The 19,146-nt window shown below is 40.1% G+C and overlaps 1 protein-coding gene across 4 annotated transcripts in view; it reads left to right on the plus strand.

Moving 5' to 3' along the window:
- Positions 1-18,920, plus strand: part of ablim1b (actin binding LIM protein 1b) — a 97,846-nt gene extending 78,926 nt beyond the window's left edge. Inside the window, exons 13-29 of one of the 4 annotated variants that reach the window (XM_060939924.1) lie at positions 1,305-1,352; positions 1,752-1,790; positions 2,284-2,319; positions 4,703-4,832; positions 5,104-5,196; positions 6,190-6,204; positions 6,781-6,873; positions 8,732-8,779; positions 9,657-9,803; positions 10,221-10,306; positions 10,789-10,912; positions 10,993-11,057; positions 15,263-15,317; positions 15,420-15,427; positions 15,804-15,878; positions 17,179-17,259; positions 17,407-18,920. In XM_060939924.1, coding sequence (XP_060795907.1) covers positions 1,305-1,352; positions 1,752-1,790; positions 2,284-2,319; positions 4,703-4,832; positions 5,104-5,196; positions 6,190-6,204; positions 6,781-6,873; positions 8,732-8,779; positions 9,657-9,803; positions 10,221-10,306; positions 10,789-10,912; positions 10,993-11,057; positions 15,263-15,317; positions 15,420-15,427; positions 15,804-15,878; positions 17,179-17,259; positions 17,407-17,520 — 1,257 coding nt within the window. In that variant the 3' untranslated portion in view covers positions 17,521-18,920. Of the gene's footprint in view, positions 1-1,304; positions 1,353-1,751; positions 1,791-2,283; positions 2,320-4,702; positions 4,833-5,103; positions 5,197-6,189; positions 6,205-6,780; positions 6,874-8,731; positions 8,780-9,656; positions 9,804-10,220; positions 10,307-10,788; positions 10,913-10,992; positions 11,058-15,262; positions 15,318-15,419; positions 15,879-17,178; positions 17,260-17,406 lie in introns of those variants that run through there. The other 3 variants (XM_060939923.1, XM_060939925.1, XM_060939926.1) reach the window with 3 other exon arrangements.
- Positions 18,921-19,146: the final 226 nt, after the last annotated feature.

Consider the following 19,146-nt stretch of genomic DNA (forward strand, 5'->3'; position numbering starts at 1 on the left):
AGGTTTTTGTTTGGATTCTTTGGGCGGGCTTTTACAGGAGTGACGACAAGGCTGCGCGACGCTGGAGAAAGCACAACAGGAAAGATGGCTACGGCTAGTGAACAGCGCTAGTTTGACTCCGCTTTGGAATCAGTTTTAGAAGAATGAGACTTGGAGTTTTCGTTGAAACATGAGCAGGAAGAGGCTCTCCGCTCATTCCTTTTCAAGAAGGACGTTTTCGCTGTTTTGCCGACCGGCTATGGCAAAAGTCTGATCTACCAGCTGGCTCCGCTCGTAGCCAAAAGGATGGGGCTAGTTTGTGCAGTACGAAGAATTAATAAACAGCTTTGAAACATTACTTTTTGATTGTTTCTTATTTTCCCGTTATTTTAAATTTAAGGGAAATTATTTCACCAAACACCACTAAATAAAAATAAAAACTCTCAAACAGTTTAAGCAAACCCTTGAAAAACACTTGAAAAAAAAGTGTATGTTAAGTATGTGGTACAGACTCCAAACTTGTGGTCATTATCTCCAAACTTCTTAATATCTAGAACCTGTTTATTAATACGCATTTTGAAAAATTATTTATTTCAAAGCCTCCCCCACTGCTTTCTGTCGCTCTGACTACGTCACAGTCACTGTTCCGCTAATTGGTCAGAGCGTTGGCCTGTACGCACAGAGACAGTTTGAAAGACAGCGGGTTGTTCCTCCCACACCCTTCGGAAATGTCTACGAGAGAGGCCAGACTAAATATTCACATTTAGTCTGGCTTGCCAGGCTAGGGGGACTATATTCTTTTAGCTATTTCTGTTTCTTTTAAATACTTGATAAAGTGATATATCTGACTTGATGCGCGCCGCCATTTTTTTCTCTACTCACGGTATATGAGCTGATAGCCTAGTAGTAGAGTAGCCAATCAGAGCATGCGATTGCTCATATCCAGTGAATGTGGATAGAATAAATATATCTATCAAGCACACCCTTTTGTCACACTGCAAAAAAACTGAATTTTAGGACAAAATTACTTAATACTAGTGAAATTATCTTGCTGCATGGACAGATATTTTTACTTGATAAGACATCTTAGAATAAGTTGGTTGCAATCTAGAACTAGGTTTAACGATCTCAGAATTGGTGTCTTGTATTCTTCTAATAGGAAATGCTAGATCGTTCCAACTATTTTCAAGATATTTTTACTTGCTAAGATATTTTTTGCAGTGCAAGGGCTGATTCCTTGTTGATAGTGTTATATAATCAGATAATAACCATCCGATTTAAAGCAGTCTCATGCTGTAACTGTAGGCTGTGTTTCCTTCCTACAGTGCCAGAGTACTACAGGTGACCAATCCCCCATCAGAGGCCATATTAAAGTGAGTGTGTGCAGGATTGCAGCAGTGCATGTCCAGTGACTTTACTAATCCTAAAGCAACACTTGTATCACAAGCAAGGAAGTTCCTGGATTATTTTTTTGTACCCAAATAGCCAATAAACTTTACGACAAATCAGCAATATGTTAACCAAACAGAATATTAAATCTCTTATCATACTAATCACATTAGTCAGGGAAAAATGATTTTAATGATGTCAGACAATAATGCAAATTTCAGTGTAAATTTTTTTCCAAGTTTCTTTATTTTCTTAAAAAGAACAACAAAAAATAACTTGCTTGAAGACCATAATTTCAGTCAGATTAATGGGACCACACTGTAATGAGATTTTACTGAAAGCCATTGCTGATGAACACCTATGGTTTATATCCACTTTCTTAGACCATGCCACAAGACCCTTCCCCCATGTCAGTTGAGACTGTAAGTTGGCCAGGAGTGTTGAATCTTGAATCTAGCATGATTTTATTTTCACCAGCACAGTTTTATCCTGCACAACTTTTCTCTCCTCTCAGTTCTTTCTTACTAAAGGTCCTCTCTTTGATGAAACTGCTTTTCCCGTCTGTTGTATACGTGCTCTGGGTGCCTACGAATGTCAGCGTGTGAACTGCAGTTTGTTTGTCTTGTCTTTATCTTTGTGTTTCATTATAGTCTTAAAAATCATTGCAGACTGTCTCATCTCTGCTTTCTTTGCCGAAAAAACTTGTTAAAATATTCACATACTTGTTTCGATCAGTATCAACATTTTACAAGGTTATTCTCAGTTGCTCTTAACTGCTTCAATTAATCAAGTTATTTCATATGTTTTAGACGTGCTTACCCTATCCCTCTATTCTGTCTAAAGAATTTATTTTTAGTCGAATTTACACAGAGCATTTCTCCCTTTTGTTGTTGTTGTTGTTGTTGTTTTTTCCAGTCACCAAGAACCCTGTCTCCCACCCCATCTGCGGAGGTTAGAATTTGCTCCATACTAAAACCTAGGTACAGCGTCTTGCAAAAGTATTCATCCCCCTTTGCGTTTGTCCTGTTTTGTCGCATTACAAGCTGGAGTTAAAAGGAATTTTTAGGGGGTTAGCACCATTTGATTTACACAACATGCCTACAACTTTAAAGGTGAAAATCATTGTTTTATTTTGACACAAACGATAATTAAGATGAAAAAACAGAAATCTGGAGCGTGCATAGGTATTCACCCTCCCTAAAGTCAATACTTTATAGAGCCACCTTTTGCTGCAATTACAGTTGCACGTCTCTTGGGGTATGTCTCTATTAGCTTAGCACATAATTATAGCCACTGGGATTTTTGCCCATTACTCAAGGCAAAGCTGCTCCAAATCCTTCAAGTTAGATGGGTTGCGTTGGTGTACAGCAATCTTCAAGTTATGCCACAGATTCTCAATTGGATTGAGGTCTCGGCTTTGATTAGGCCATTCCAAGACATTTACCGTAAGTGTTTCCCTTTAAATGACTCCAGTGTAGCTTTAGCAATATGTTTAGGGTCATTGTCCTGCTGGATCATGAACCTTCATCCCAGTCTGAAATCTCTGGCTGACTCAAACAGGTTTTCCTCCAGAATTGCCCTGCATTTAGTGCCATCCATCTTCCTTCAGTCCTGACCAGCTTTCCTGTCCCTGCAGATGAAAAATATCCCCACAGCATGATGCTGCCACCACCACACTTCGGTGTTCTCAGGGTGTTGGGTTTGTGCCACCTATGGCGTTTCCCATGATGGCCATAAAGATCAATTTTAGTCTCATTTGACCAGAGAATCTTCTTCCATGTGTTTGGGGAGTCTGCCACATGCTTGTTGAGCAAACTCCAAACGTGTTTTCTTAAGCAGTGGCTTTTTTCTAGCCACTCTTCCATAAAGCCTCACTCTGTGGAGTGTACGGCTTAAAGTGGCCCTATGGACAGATACTCCCATCTCCGCTGTGGATCTCTGCAGCTCCTTCAGTGTTATCTTTGGTGTCTTTGTTGCATCTCTGATTAATGCCCTCCTTGCCCGGTCTGTGAGTTTTGGTGGGCGGCCTTCTCTTGTCAGGTTTGTAGTGGTGCCATATTCTTTCGATTTTGCTATAATGGATTTAATGGTGTTCTATGGGATATTCAAAGTTTGGGATATTTTTATAACAACTTTTGTCTCTGACCTGTTTGGAGTGCTCCTTGGTCCTCATTTTGCTTGCTTAGTAGTATTGCAGAGTCAGGGTCCTCTCTCTCTCTCTCCTTCTGATTTATATGGCGGTTGACAACTGTTTCGGTGTATTACCGCCACCGCTGGACTGGAGTGTGGAACAGGAGTTGCTTCTTATCTAGAAATTAAATACGTTTTAATAATCCTGTGTTTTTCAAAAAAGTAAACAAAGATAAAATTTTCCCATTACTTCTTTGTAAGATATTTCTGACATTAAAGGGTGTATTATTGGCCTCGACTTGAGCAATAAAATTCTGTCTCTCCTGATAGTATTTTTGACAATGAATAAGAACATGCTCTACAGTCTCTGGGCTTTGTGATGCACAATACTCGCAGTTACCATCAGCATGCCTACTCATAATAAAGAGAGTACTATTAAGATGTGAGTGCCCAATTCTCAGCCTGGCCAATACCACTTCCTCCTGTCTTGCATTAAGTGAACCAATAGCTCTATGTATTTCAGGCTGAATGTTAAAAAGATGCCTCCCAGAAGACCCATTCTCCCAAAGGTGCATTAATGGCCTTAATGATGCTTTTGACTTACTATACTGTATATTAGTATCTATATTGTCCCTACTTGCCGCTCTTTTGGCATATTTGTCAGCCAACTCGTTCCCCTCCACCCCTACATGAGCTAGAGTCAGGGTCCTTCCAGAACAGGTTGATTTGTACAGACATCATGTGACAGATCATGTGACACTTTGATTGCACACAGGTGGATTTAGGGGTTTCATACGAAACCCCTAAATGGGGGGTATTTAGGGGTTTCATACGAAAGGGGGTGAATACCTATGCACACTGTTTTTTTCCTCCTAATTATTGTTTGTGTCACAATAAAACAATTTTCACGTTTAAAGTGGTCGGCATGTTGTGTCAATAAAATCGTGCTAACCCTCCAAAAATCCATTTTAATTCCAGCTTATAATGCAACAAAACAGGACAAACACCAAGAGGGATGAATACTTTTGCAAGACACTGTACATACTGACATCAGTGCAGCTACTGTTGTTCTAGTAGTTTCACTAATCTTGTTACACAACATCAAGTAGTTCTAGTTATTGTGCTCACAGGGCTTCTGCAGTGTTATGTAAACTGATATTGTGTCATGTAAACTGATGTTGTGTCACTGTGTGCTGTGTATTAGGGCTGTTATGACATTCGAGAACGCATCATGCAAAGATCCACCAGCCAGGGCTCCATCAGCTCCCCGATGTACAGCCGACACAACTACACACCTACGCTGTCTAAGACACCACAGCACTTCCACAGACCAGGTGAGAGTGAAGTTCATTTCTTTCACTTCTGCATTTATTTCCTTTAGGTGAAACACAGGAGCAACTACTCTTGCATATGGAAGTAGTGGCCTTGTGTGTGTGTTTGAGAGTGTATGTGGCACTGCTGTAGGCTGTCTACCTTTCTGCGGCCTTTCCCCTTTTTCACTTTCCTTCTCCTTTGCTCATTTTGCCGTTCCTTGCCTCTTTTTGTCCCGTCCCTCTTCCCACACCCTTGTTTCTCCATCCTCCTCTTTGTCTGAGCATTTGACAGGAATGCTGAAGCTCTGCTCCTCTTTGCGCTCTAGCAACAGTGACAACCGTCCCACTTCCCCTTTCCGACATCACTTCCTCCCCCATAACAAAGGTAAGAACTTGCACGTCTTCCCTGACTGGAGTGAAAGCATTACATTCCAGTAGAAGTGTCAGTAGGCGCGTTTTTGCTGATGATCCCCAAACTGTTGAGGAGCTAAACGGTTCTGGAACAAGTTCCTCATTTATGTTTCTATGAAACTCCAAGAACCAAAAGCAACAGAAGTGATGCATGTTGTGCAATGATACAACATTTCAACACTCAACAAAAGCACACAAAACATGGAGGAAGTTAAGATTTGTTGATTTATAAATGGCCAATATTATATGATTTCTTACAAGCTTTCAATTTGATATCTCTGTCATCTAATTATATTGGTACCTGGCTATCACTGGTGAGCATTAGGACAGTGCTGGGCAACAAATTAGTCGGTATAGCTTTAAGTTACATTCACACTTCCATTTGCCTGGAAGCCGAAGCTATACCCTCTGGTATTAAAAACTTGGCACATAAGAGGGTCAGCCATTTTGTGAAGCTTGTATTTGACCAATCAGGATTGTTTAGCAGATCTTTTCCCACAGAAACGTACTTTTTGCAGAAATGAAAACGATTCCGGTTCATCAAGTGGAAATGCACTTAAACACTGTGCTTTCTGGAAAATCTTTGCCAAAATATCCAGAGGCTCTGGATATTTTGGCAAAGATTTTCCAGAAAGCACAGTGTTTAAGTGCATTTCCACTTGATGAACTAGTTCCAATTTTAGTTCCTGTCTTCTTCAATTGTACTGAAGATGGAGCTTTGGAGCGATTTCATGGAGAGATGTTTCTTTAGCTTGTTGGTTTGTGCGCTGTATAAATGGCAGCATCATTGAAGGGAGTCAGAAGTTCTGAATCAGCATGGCACGCATACTTTCTGATATAGTTAGATTGAAAGCTGCATTGGGATGGCCATTGCTCCTAAACTTCATGCAAAACGAGTAAACTGAGCATGGCCGGCTAATCACACACTCCTGTGTATAATGCATATATGCCTCTGTCCTCCCTACAGATTCTTTCTGCATAGGTATGTCTTGGCTTTGTGGCTGTTAGTCTCGTTGTGTGGTGCTTTTGTTTCGTCTGTGGCAGCTGTGAAGCATGTCCCATATACTGTGACTGTTTCTCTCTCCTCTCTCTGTCTCGTCTCTCATCTTATTCAGCATCATATTATTCAGCAGTATATGACATGATGTTCTTCCACTAATACGTTATGTTGCATGCTGCCACTATTTATTTTCCTCCTGGTAGTCAGTATTACAGTAGGGAATTCACTGAAATTAACTACTAAACATCTGAATGTTGTCTGTTTTTGTTATCTTTGAATTTAAGGGCATCGTGAGTGTTGCAGATGTACAGTGCAAGTTTTAGTTTTGGATGCTGAAGTGTTTGTCACGGTGGAGAATTTTGCATGCGGTGTCTGTTCAGATCTGTTCTTTTGTACAGAAAGGACACACTTGATTCATCCATCACACTTTTCTTCTTTACTTAAATTCTCTTTCATTTGTCCATATTTTCATAAACAGGAATTTATTCTTTCTTTACTCCCCTCTTCCTTTCATGCTTGTTTCCTTTTTCCTGCTTCGTCTCCTCTGCTTTTTTGGAGGCACTGAGCCGTCGAGTGGCCGGAGTTCTCCCTTGTCCTCTCGCTCGGCCACCCCGACCCTCTGTCTGACCCCTAAACATTTCCACATCCCAGGTAGGAGTAGGAGTATCGACAAGCTGGTGTGTGTGTGTGTGTGTGTGTGTGTGTGTGTGTGTGTGTGTGTGTGTGTGTGAGTTTTCCCAACCCACTCTTTCAGTCTAAATTATTCTTGATGTACGGTGGTGCTTGAAAGTTTGTGAACCCTTTAGAATTTTCTATATTTCTGCATAAATATGATCTAAAACATCATCCGATTTTCACACAAGTCCTAAAAGTAGATAAAGAGAACCCAGTTAAACAAATGAGACAAAAATATTATACTTAGTCATTTATTTATTGAGCAAAATGATCCAATATTACATATCTGTGAGTGGCAAAAGTATGTGAACCTCTAGGATTAGCAGTTAATTTGAAGGTGAAATTAGAGTCAGGTGTTTTCAATCAATGGGATGATAATCAGGTGTGAGTGGGCACCCTGTTTTATTTAAAGAACAGGGATCTATCAAAGACAGATCTTCACAACACGTTTGTGGAAGTGTATCATGGCACGAACAAAGGAGATAACTGAGCACCTCAGAAAAAGCATTGTTGATGCTCATCAAGCTGGAAAAGGTTACAAAACCATCTTTAAAGAGTTTGGACTCCACTAATCCACAGTCAGACAGATTGTGTACAAATGGAGGAAATTCAAGATCATTGTTACCCTCCCCAGGAGTGGTCGAACAACAAAGATCACTCCAAGAGCAAGGCGTGTAATAGTCGGCAAGGTCACAAAGGACCCCAGGGTAACTTCTAAGCAACTGAAGGCCTCTCTCACATTGGCTAATCTTAATGTTCATGAGTCGACCATCAGGAGAACACTGAACAACAATAGTGTGGAAGGCAGGGTTGCAAGGAGAAAGCCACTGCTCTCCAAAAATAAAATTGCTGCTCATCTGCAGTTTGCTAAAGATCACGTGGACAAGCCAGACGGCTATTGGAAAAATGTTTTGTGGACGGATGAGACCAAAATACAACTTTTTGGTTTAAATGAGAAGCGTTATGTTTAGAGAAAGGAAAACATTGCATTCCAGCATAAGAACCTTATCCCATCTGTGAAACATGGTGGTGGTAGTATCATGGTTTGGGCCTGTTTTGCTGCATCTGGGCCAGGTCGGCTTGACATCATTGATGGAACAATGAATTCTGAATTATATCAGCGAATTCTAAAGGAAAATGTCAGGACATCTGTCCATGAACTGAATCTCAAGAGAAGGTGGGTCATGCAGCAAGACAACGACCCTAAGCACACAAGTCGTTCTACCAAAGAATGGTTAAAGAAGAATAAAGTTAATGTTTTGGAATGGCCAAGTCAAAGTCCTGCCCTTAATCCAATCGAAATGTTGTGGAAGGTCCTGAAGCAAGCAGTTCATGTGAGGAAACCCACAAACATCCCAGAGTTGAAGCTGTTCTGTACAGAGGAATGAGCTAAAATTCCTCCAAGCCGGTGTGCAGGACTGATCAACAGTTACCAGAAACGTTTAGTTGCCGTTATTGCTGCACAAGGGGGTCACACCAGATACTGAAAGCAAAGGTTCACATACTTTTGCCACTTACAGATATGTAATATTGGATCATTTTGCTCAATAAATAAATGACCAAGTATAATATTTTTGTCTCATTTGTTTAACTGGGTTCTCTTTATCTATGTTTAGGACTTGTGTGAAAATCTGATGATGTTTTGGGTCATATTTATGTAGGAATATAGAAAATTATAAAGGGTTCACAAACTTTCAAGCGCCACTGTATGTATTATCATGTGCTTTCCTGCCCATCCCAGTTTGGATCATTTCATGGACCATCATCCATGTTCTTCAGACAGTTAATATATGAGATTTCTGAGCTTTATTTCTGTCTTTACTTTTTATTACAGACCAAGGCATGAACATGTACAGAAAACCACCAATCTACAAACAACATGGTACGGCTATTTTTTTTTTGATTGATTGATTATTTGATCGTTTATAACACATCAGCTTCATTGCATTTACTCCAGTGGCTTTAAATGTGCATTGGCTGTTAAACATTTCTTTCTCATTATGTGTAAATGAATTAGTAAAGCATAATGATGGTATGAGTCGTATAAGGAATATTTTAATGCTTGATATAAGTAAGGTAAGTACAGTAAGAGGTTTTACATGGTTTGGATCATGACCTTTTTCTTTAATCAAATTACAACACCAATTTATGTGTTTTGTGTGAATGTGTATTTTCTGACCACGTTTTGTATATTTGTTTGTTCATGTGTATGTTGGCACCATCTTGCCATTAACATTTGGTTGTGGCATATGTGACTACATATTCCATGTTCACATGTAAGTATTGTTCAGCTCAGCTCAATTCGGACTCTCTGACAGTTTTTTTTTTTTCCTACTTTCTTCTCTTTCCTCAATGGCAACTCACTCAGCCCTGAAAACTAAAATCACTACTCCTCTTCTGGCTATATGCTGTAAAACTCCTTTGCCTTTGGTTGCATGGGGCTATGAAATGCAAACTCTCACAGGAATCGCTAATAAAGTTTGAGAGCTTCCACTTTGCATTCCTTTATGAAATAATTTTCCAAAAATTAAGATATTGCTCTACAAGCTTCTGTTTGAACTACAGTGCTGGCCATGAATATATCAAAGCATGTGCCATTCTTCAGAATCTTTGTTGGACTGTAAATATTGTGCCCAGTGAACGTAAATCAAATCAGAAACTCTGCATTGTCCTGCTTTGAACGGCTTGGCCAGCACTGTATCTGCTTTCAGCCTTTGTCAATCAATCACTGATAGTCAAGTTCCCCAAAACCAATCCAGATTCAGCTGCCCTCGCAGCCCAAAGCAAGTTTGCTGGTGACATCATCAAATCATCCAAGTTCCCTGCTGCTCAAGCACCCCAGCCGGATGAAACAGCAAAGATTGAGACTGACTACTGGCCCTGCCCTCCCTCCCTTGCAGCCCTAGGTAGGCTTCTACCCCTGGCTCCACCAGGAAGACTAGCCTTCTGAGAAGCATGTAAAAAGCAGACTCAAAGGCAAAATAATGATCTTGGCAATGTCAGTACTGTATGTCTTGTCGATATGACCCATCATTTCCTCAGTGGCAGGAGCAGTAGTTTGTGAGGAGTGGTATAAAATCCTTTAGCTTTTGTTTCAGTTCGGTTAGGGAATATAAACAATCTTAAATCAATTACATCATCCACAACAATCCAGATACCATTCCTCAGTTCTGGTACTGTTATTTTCCACTGATTTTTTTTTTTTTTTATTATGATGTGTGGGAGCATGGGTGCTTTCATCAGGGGATAATGAGTCAAACAATAATGAAAATTGTGTACACTAATCTTCTATTTGCTTTGACTGATATTCCTTGTGCAATCAGGTTCAGATATGAGGAGTCGCTCACGAGATGAAGAAGAGGAGGAACAATTAAAACGAAGACAGCTCCAAGAAGATCATCTTAGCAAGGTGATGAGCAACCTGAAAGCAGTTACAGAAAACTATAGAAATGGGAAATACTGTGCTAAATTTGACCGGACGCTAGTTTCATTTCGATAATTGCACTGGGAACTCGACTGCATAGCTTTTCGTTATTGTTGCTGCAGTATCACAGTTTTTGCTATTACTATTTACTATTAATATCACCGCACTTGGTCACTTTATGACATATTTTTGCACCACCGACCATATTATAACTCTTACTCAGGTGCATAACTCTTCTTAGTCACTTTTTATTGTAGTTTGTACTGTATTTCAGTGTATTGTACTTTTATTGTATTTTATTATTTAGTGTTTAGGATTTATATTTAGAAGTGATACTGCATGAGTGAGTGGGGAGAAAGTTCCTTGCACTTGTTACACATGGTAATAAAGAATCTTGAATCTAAAATTGATCCACATAACTCTGATTACTGAAATTGGAATGGCGGTTTACCGGTACAATACTACAGATCCAGTCTGGTCTTGGGAAACTCATTTTGAAGGAGGAGATGGAGAAGGAAATGAACAGAGAGAGGTATGCTCGCAGTGTCGCAGCTCAGCGGTACGATCCCCAGCACTCCAATTTCACTACAGGTACTGCACTCTACGCCAATTCCTCAAACTGCAAGTGGCTTTGGCACTGTCACATTTACTGATTAATCGTTCTTTGGCAGATCCCAACTCTCCTACATCTAAAACCTCTTCACTGCCAGGATATGGACGCAACGGCCTTCATCGGGTAAGAGAGCAGGCCACAGCAGGCGTGTATTTGAACTGATTTATAAAAATGTGGGTATTTGAGATCCATTGTATGGAGATGAGTGTGGCTCTGAGTGGGCCTTCTATAAAAACCACAGGAATGTTCCATGTCTTTGAGTCCATGTAGGTATCCCTATAGGTATCCACAAGTACATTCACATAGTTTACTAGCCTAATGACCTAATATGAGCTTTTTAATTATATTTCTAAAAGTTTGTATAGTCACTACCAAAGCTAGCTTGCTGGCTAACATGCTAGGATTTCTGAGGTAAGCTTAAGTAATGTCTTATATGGGAATAATTTTCACTGCTATGACTAGTCAGTTAGCTAAAATGAAATAACGTCACATAATTTCTGAGAGGATTTTAGTTCATATTCATATATGTTAACAAACTTCACTGCTTAATTGCTAGCCAGCTAGCTAGCATAATTTCTGAGCGGATGTCTGTGTTCTGTATTCTGCACTGTTAATTCACACTTGCTAGTTGAACATAAGTGATGGGATTTCTAAGAGGATTTTAAAGTCATACTCATAAATGTTTATCATCCTCACTGTTAATTTGAGGCAAATGCCTAAAATGAATAGATTTAGCAGGATGTCTGAGAGTTAATTTATAGATGTCATAAGTTTAAATGCTACTGCTAACGCTAGCTAACATGACAACTTGGCAGAAAAAATATAGCACACTGTGTACAAGTACAGAACTACTTTTATGGGTTGGGAACCCACTGTAAAATGTTAAGGTAAATGTTAACTCTGAGTTTAGATAAACAGTGATGCTTGAAAGTTTGTGAACCCTTTAGAATTTTCTATATTTCTGCATAAATATGACCTAAAACATCATCAGATTTTCACACAAGTCCTAAAAGTAGATAAAGAGAACCCAGTTAAACAAATGAGACAAAATATTATACTTGGTCATTTATTTATTGAGGAAAATTATCCAATATTACATATCTGTGAGTGGCAAAAGTATGTGAACCTTTGCTTTCAGTATCTGGTATGACCCCTTTGTGCAGTAATAACTGCTACTAAAGGTTTCCGGTAACTGTTGATCAGTCCTGCACACCGGCTTGGAGGAATTTTATCTCATTCCTCCATACAGAACAGCTTCAACTCTGGGATGTTGGTGGGTTTCCTCACATGAACTGCTCACTTCAGGTCCTTCCACAACATTTCCATTGGATTAAGGTCAGGACTTTGACTTGGCCATTCCAAAACATTAACTTTATTCTTCTTTAACCATTCTTTGATAGAACGACTTGTGTGCTTAGGGTCGCTGTCTTGCTGCATGACCCACCTTCTCTTGAGATTCAGTTCATGGACAGATGTCCTGACATTTTCCTTTAGAATTCACTGGTATAATTCAGAATTCATTGCTCCATCAATGATGGCAAGCCGTCCTGGCCCAGATGCAGCAAAACAGGCCCAAATCATGATACTACCACCACCATGTTTCACAGATGGGATAAGGTTCTTATGCTGGAATGCAGTGTTTTCCTTTCTCCAAACATATCACTTCTCATTTAAACCAAAAAGTTCTATTTTGGTCTCATCCGTCCACAAAACATTTTTCCAATAGCCTTCTGGCTTGTCCACGTGATCTTTAGCAAACTGCAGACGAGCAGCAATGTTCTTTTTGGAGAGCAGTGGCTTTCTCCTTGCAACCCTGCCATGCACACCATTGTTGTTCAGTGTTCTCCTGATGGTGGACTCATGAACATTAACATTAGCCAATGTAAGAGAGGCCTTCAGTTGCTTAGAAGTTACCCTGGGGTCCTTTGTGACCTCGCTGGCTATTACACGCCTTGCTCTTGGAGTGATCTTTGTTGGTCGGCCACTCCTGGGGAGGGTAACAATGGTCTTGAATTTCCTCCATTTGTACACAATCTGTTTGATTGTGGATTAATCCAAACTCTTTAGAGATGGTTTTGTAACCTTTTCCAGCCTGATGAGCATCAACAACGCTTTTTTCTGAGGTCCTCAGAACTCTTCTTTGTTCGTGCCATGATACACTTCCACAAACATGTGTTGTGAAGATCAGACTTTGATGGATCCCTGTTCTTTAAATAAAACAGGGTGCCCACTCACACCTGATTGTCATCCCATTGATTGAAAACACCTGACTCTAATTTCACCTTCAAATTAACTGCTAATCCTAGAGGTTTAAATTATTTTGCCACTCACAGATATGTAATATTGGATCATTTTCCTCAATAAATAAATGATCAAGTACAACCCCGATTCCAAAAAAGTTGGGACAAAGTACAAATTGTAAATAAAAATGGAATGCAATGATGTGGAAGTTTCAAAATTCCATATTTTATTCAGAATAGAACATAGATGGCATATCCAATGTTTAAACTGAGAAAATGTATCATTTAAAGAGAAAAATTAGGTGATTTTAAATTTCATGAGAACAACACGTTGGGACAAGGCCATGTTTACCACTGTGAGACATCCCCTGTCTCACAGTGGTAAACGTCTGGGGACTGAGGAGACAAGTTGCTCAAGTTTAGGGATAGGAATGTTAACCCATTCTTGTCTAATGTAGGATTCTAGTTGCTCAACTGTCTTAGGTCTTTTTTGTCGTATCTTCCGTTTTATGATGCGCCAAATGTTTTCTATGGGTGAAAGATCTGGACTGCAGGCTGGCCAGTTCAGTACCCGGACCCTTCTTCTACGCAGCCATGATGCTGTAATTGATGCAGTATGTGGTTTGGCATTGTCATGTTGGAAAATGCAAGGTCTTCCCTGAAAGAGACGCCGTCTGGATGGGAGCATATGTTGCTCTAGAACCTGGATAAACCTTTCAGCATTGATGGTGTCTTTCCAGATGTGTAAGCTGCCCATGCCACACGCACTAATGCAACCCCATACTATCAGAGATGCAGGCTTCTGAACTGAGCGCTGATAACAACTTGGGTTGTCCTTCTCCTCTTTAGTCCGAATGACACGGCGTCCCTGATTTCCATAAAGAACTTCAAATTTTGATTCGTCTGACCACAGAACAGTTTTCCACTTTGCCACAGTCCATTTTAAATGAGCCTTGGCCCAGAGAAGACGTCTGCGCTTCTGGATCATGTTTAGATACGGCTTCTTCTTTGAACTATAGAGTTTTAGCTGGCAACGGCGGATGGCACGGTGAATTGTGTTCACAGATAATGTTCTCTGGAAATATTCCTGAGCCCATTTTGTGATTTCCAATACAGAAGCACGCCTGTATGTGATGCAGTGCCGTCTAAGGGCCCGAAGATCACGGGCACCCAGTATGGTTTTCCGGCCTTGACCCTTACGCACAGAGATTCTTCCAGATTCTCTGAATCTTTTGATGATATTATGCACTGTAGATGATGATATGTTCAAACTCTTTGCAATTTTACACTGTCAAACTCCTTTCTGATATTGCTCCACTATTTGTCGGCGCAGAATTAGGGGGATTGGTGATCCTCTTCCCATCTTTACTTCTGAGAGCCGCTGCCACTCCAAGATGCTCTTTTTATACCCAGTCATGTTAATGACCTATTGCCAATTGACCTAATGAGTTGCAATTTGGTCCTCCAGCTGTTCCTTTTTTGTACCTTTAACTTTTCCAGCCTCTTATTGCCCCTGTCCCAACTTTTTTGAGATGCGTTGCTGTCATAAAATTTCAAATGAGCCAATATTTGGCATGAAATTTCAAAATGTCTCACTTTCGACATTTGATATGTTGTCTATGTTCTATTGTGAATACAATATCAGTTTTTGAGATTTGTAAATTATTGCATTCCATTTTTATTTACAATTTGTACTTTGTCCCAACTTTTTGTTGTATAATATTTTTGTCTCATTTGTTTAACTGGGTTCTCTTTATCTACTTTTAGGACTTGTGTGAAAATCTGATGATGATTTAGGTCATATTTATTCAGAAATATAGAAAATTCTAAAGGGTTCACAAACTTTCAAGCACCACTCTGTGTGTGTGTGTGTGTGTGTGTGTATATATATATATATATATATATATATATATATATATATATATATATATATATATATATATATATATATAAAATCAGTATATATGGGCTCAAAGACATAGCCACTGTTCTACAGCCTCACACAAGCTGATCACTTTTTTAGACATGTAAAGAAAAATATTTCTACACATACCTGTACACATCTTTGGTCTGTTTTTTCATCCACAGTCAACAGAATTCTCTCAGTATAACAGTTACGGGGATGTGTGTGGAGGTCAGAGAGGTATTTAACTGCCTTAAATATCATATTTAGAGTAGAATTTGGATAAATTGCTCACACTAAGCTCTCCTCTTCCTCTCTCTCTCTTTCCCTATCATTATACAGATTTCAAGGTACGTGAATGATACAGACTATAACTTGATCAGCTGTACTGAGCATGTGCATCAGCCAACATATACGTGGAATCATGCTCCATGTGACACCCTGCTACGCTTGTGCCTGAGTTACAAACAGCTCAAGCAAGGGGGGGCATGGATAAGGGGTTTCATCATTACATATGCACATCCTGAGAAGTTTGTACATATCCATAGTTAGACCGTGAGCCCCATGTGCAGGGTAGTTAAAGTCTTATCCCCTCCTCACAGTATCAGATAAAGTAAAGTAGGTGTTCTTCTTTTGTTGTCAAGTCTTTCCCATAGTTTCTTTTCCTCCCAATCCTCTTTTTGTTTCTTTTTCATTTACATTGCATGTATGTGTTCTGTTCTATAGCTCGTCCAAGAGGGCCAGGTTCCCCTAACCAGAATGGACAGGGGAATGTCAATGCCTAACATGTTGGAACATAAAGCAAGTATCCCATGCGTTTGTTTTGTTTTGATATGATTTTGTGAGAGAAACATTTCTCCTCTCTTTCTCATTTTGTGAGTGTTCCTTCTTGTTCTGTTATCATCCACCCCTTAACACCCAGATTATTTATGAGCGTAAAGTAGGTTATCTTGGCACAGCCTCACAGGTTATAGGCATTAGGATGAAGGGGAAAGACTAGGGTCTTCCAGTGCTGTGAAATGATGTAATGATATGCTTTGCTATGTCTGAGCTGTACACATTTTTCCAGATCATTGATACCTACCTTTCCTAAATCTGGCTGAAGAGGCTTAAGAGCTGCATGTTCTTGGTTTCTTTAAAGGTGCTGCTATAGTCCCCACAATCTTAACATGATCATTCATTGTTCCATATTTTTTGTGTGAAATAAAATATTTCTAGCAGAAAAAGTATGTCCTCCATCCAGTATTAAAATCTGAATACGGTGGTGTAGTGGTTAGCACTGTTGCCTCACAGCAAGAAGGTCCTGGGTTCGAGCCCAGCGGCTGATGAGGGCCTTTCTGTGTGGAGTTTGCATGTTCTCCCCGTGTCTGCATGGGTTTCCTCCGGGTGCTCCGGTTTCCCCCACAGTCCAAAGATATACAGATTAGGCTAATTGGTGGCTCTAAATTGACCATAGGTGTGAATGTGAGTGTGAACGGTTGTTTGTCTCTATGTGGATGACCTGGCGACCTGTCCAGGGTGTACCCCGCCTCTCGCCCATAGTCAGCTGGGATAGGCTCCAGCTTTCCTGTGACCCTGCACTGGATAATGGATGGATGATGATTTGAATAACATATTATTTTATCTTAATTTGGCCATTTTCACTTATTTTGGAAGTGATATGACACATCCCTGCGGTAACCTGGTGACTTGTCCAGGATGTACCCTGCCTCTCGCCCATAGTCAGCTGGGATAGGCTCCAGCTTGCCTGCGATCCCGTAGGACAGGATAAGCGGCTACAGATAACAGATGGATGGATGGATGCTACACATTAAACATGTTTTATTTTAAAGGCATTCACCCGTAATTCACAAAAAAAAAGTTTAATCCACAGTCTGCTTTTACCCTTTTCTCTCCCCTCGTGATGTACTGAGTCTGGATTAACACATCTCCACATCTCTGTGCAGTTTAGTATTTTGTCTGTTTGCATCTCTGTGTGTGAGTGAATGATTGTATTCTCAGCATGTGCATTTGTCCAGCTTTGCTTTTCAGTAATTCATTGTGTTCGGCAAATGTCTTGCATTGCATTCTTCATAACAAGACAATCCCTCCTTTTGTAAAGGTGTATCCCTATGAAATGCTCACTGTCACCAACAGAGGGCGTACAAAGCTCCCAAAGGACGTGGACAGGACAAGATTGGAGGTAATTAGAAGGCAAAGGTGTAAGCCGCACCTTAGGTGGTGGCGTGGAAATAATTTGTGATGATGCTGGACTTTCTCACTTCCCTTCTCCTCCTCAATCTGCCTTTCTCAATGCAGTTATTTAACTTGTACGTCATTGTCTCCTCAGCGTCACCTGGCCCCTGAAGTATTCTTTGATGTCTTTGGGATGGAGATCCAAGAGTTTGACAAACTTCCTCTGTGGAAGCGCAATGATATGAAGAAGAAGGCCAAGCTGTTCTAGCCAGGACATTGTGCATGTTTTAATTTATCCGTCACTCCAATAATGTATTATAGCTGTAGTTTTCTGATTTGCTTTTCCTTTATGCCCTTTTATTTTTCTTTGTTTTGTTTGCTTCCAACAATCTGATACACATGGACATAAATTATCTACTTTTTTGATTCAAAACAAAGGCCACCCTTTTCTTCCCCAAGACGGAGTTTGTGTTTGAGTCGGTTTAAAGTGAACTGCAATCTAACCACTCAGAAGAGACCAGAGGAGTGAGGACTGGTTATTATCTCTCACATTTAACTCACATGAAACCTGACTTCCGAGCAAAGCTTTCTCCCCTTGCACTCCTTCCTGGCCTCTTGTAAAACAGGACTGTAATCTTTTTTGGGGGAAAGTGGTAGGGGGCTGAAGGCTATCTGCAGGGTTCTTCCTCTAAACAGGCTATTAAGGTGATGAAAATGGAGGCGCTCCAACAGCCCCCTGCTGTTGTTTCTCTAACAAGGGCCTTGATGTTTGTTAATGGGGAGAAGTTAGAGCTACTGTATGTGACTGAAGATAAGAGGCCTGGGCTCCACCTGTGGTGGGGAAGGCCTTAACAGACCATCCGAGCTTCTGGAACATATTAGAACCTGAGGCGACAGAAAGATACATCTGCTATAATGTTCCTCCTTGCCAGCTCTTCTCAATCATCAAGCCAATACTGAAATGGTTTAGCATGATTTCTCTAGAATATTTCAAAATCTGTTTGTTTAATTTTAAACAAACAGAAATATTGCGCTTGACCACTTGACACATGAGGTGCTGGTGAAATGTTAGGAAATGAAAGCTGATCTCCTGCTTCCTCTGAAAGAGTTATGAGTTTGTTCACCAATAGAGGTCAGGCCTGTGTCATGAGGAACAACTGAGGCACCTCCATCTTACTTTTCAGATACCTCCAACATTGGAGTCATCTAAGTTGCAATATATGTTTTAGCAACATATCACTTTGACTAAAGTTGCATTTGAAAGGAAACACCTTTGATATTACTGCATTTTATAAAGCTGAAGTATTTCAAACTGCCACTGTGTTACTGGAAGACTGATGGAACCGTAGCCATAGCATCTGTGTCAGGAGTAGGTTTGATAGCAGGGCCATATCTGTCATTCTGTATAAAGCTGCCAGACAGTGTTGTTCCCATATCACTGGATGTGCTTGCAGTAGTGTTGTTGGCTGTTGGTGACCGTTAATTCCCAGCAGTTTCCTGTGTTATCTGCAGGGTTAAGGACCGAGGACTAGGAAATAGAAAAAAAAAATACTGGGTTTATATCGCACAAACAATGTGATGAAAATATGGTGATGAAATTCTGGTTTTTATACCCATCATGACAATGATGTAAAAACTCAAATGAGTAATAAAACTCTGCTTCAGATATTTGTTATTGGTGAATCATTTTGTCTGTCACAAACACTACCACACTGAAATACATAACAATAATAATAATAGACAAAATTTGTGGGTTGGCTGCAAATGCCGTACACGGAAATGTTTTTGTGTGCTTTTACACTATGGATGAGCTGCTGCACCTCGAGAAAGTTTATTAGTGTTTCCATTCAACCACACCACCATCACTTTTCCCAAAATTAGTCATAAAGACACA

Source organism: Neoarius graeffei, chromosome 14, assembly GCF_027579695.1.
Source record: "Neoarius graeffei isolate fNeoGra1 chromosome 14, fNeoGra1.pri, whole genome shotgun sequence".
Classification (NCBI taxonomy): Eukaryota; Metazoa; Chordata; class Actinopteri; order Siluriformes; family Ariidae; genus Neoarius; species Neoarius graeffei.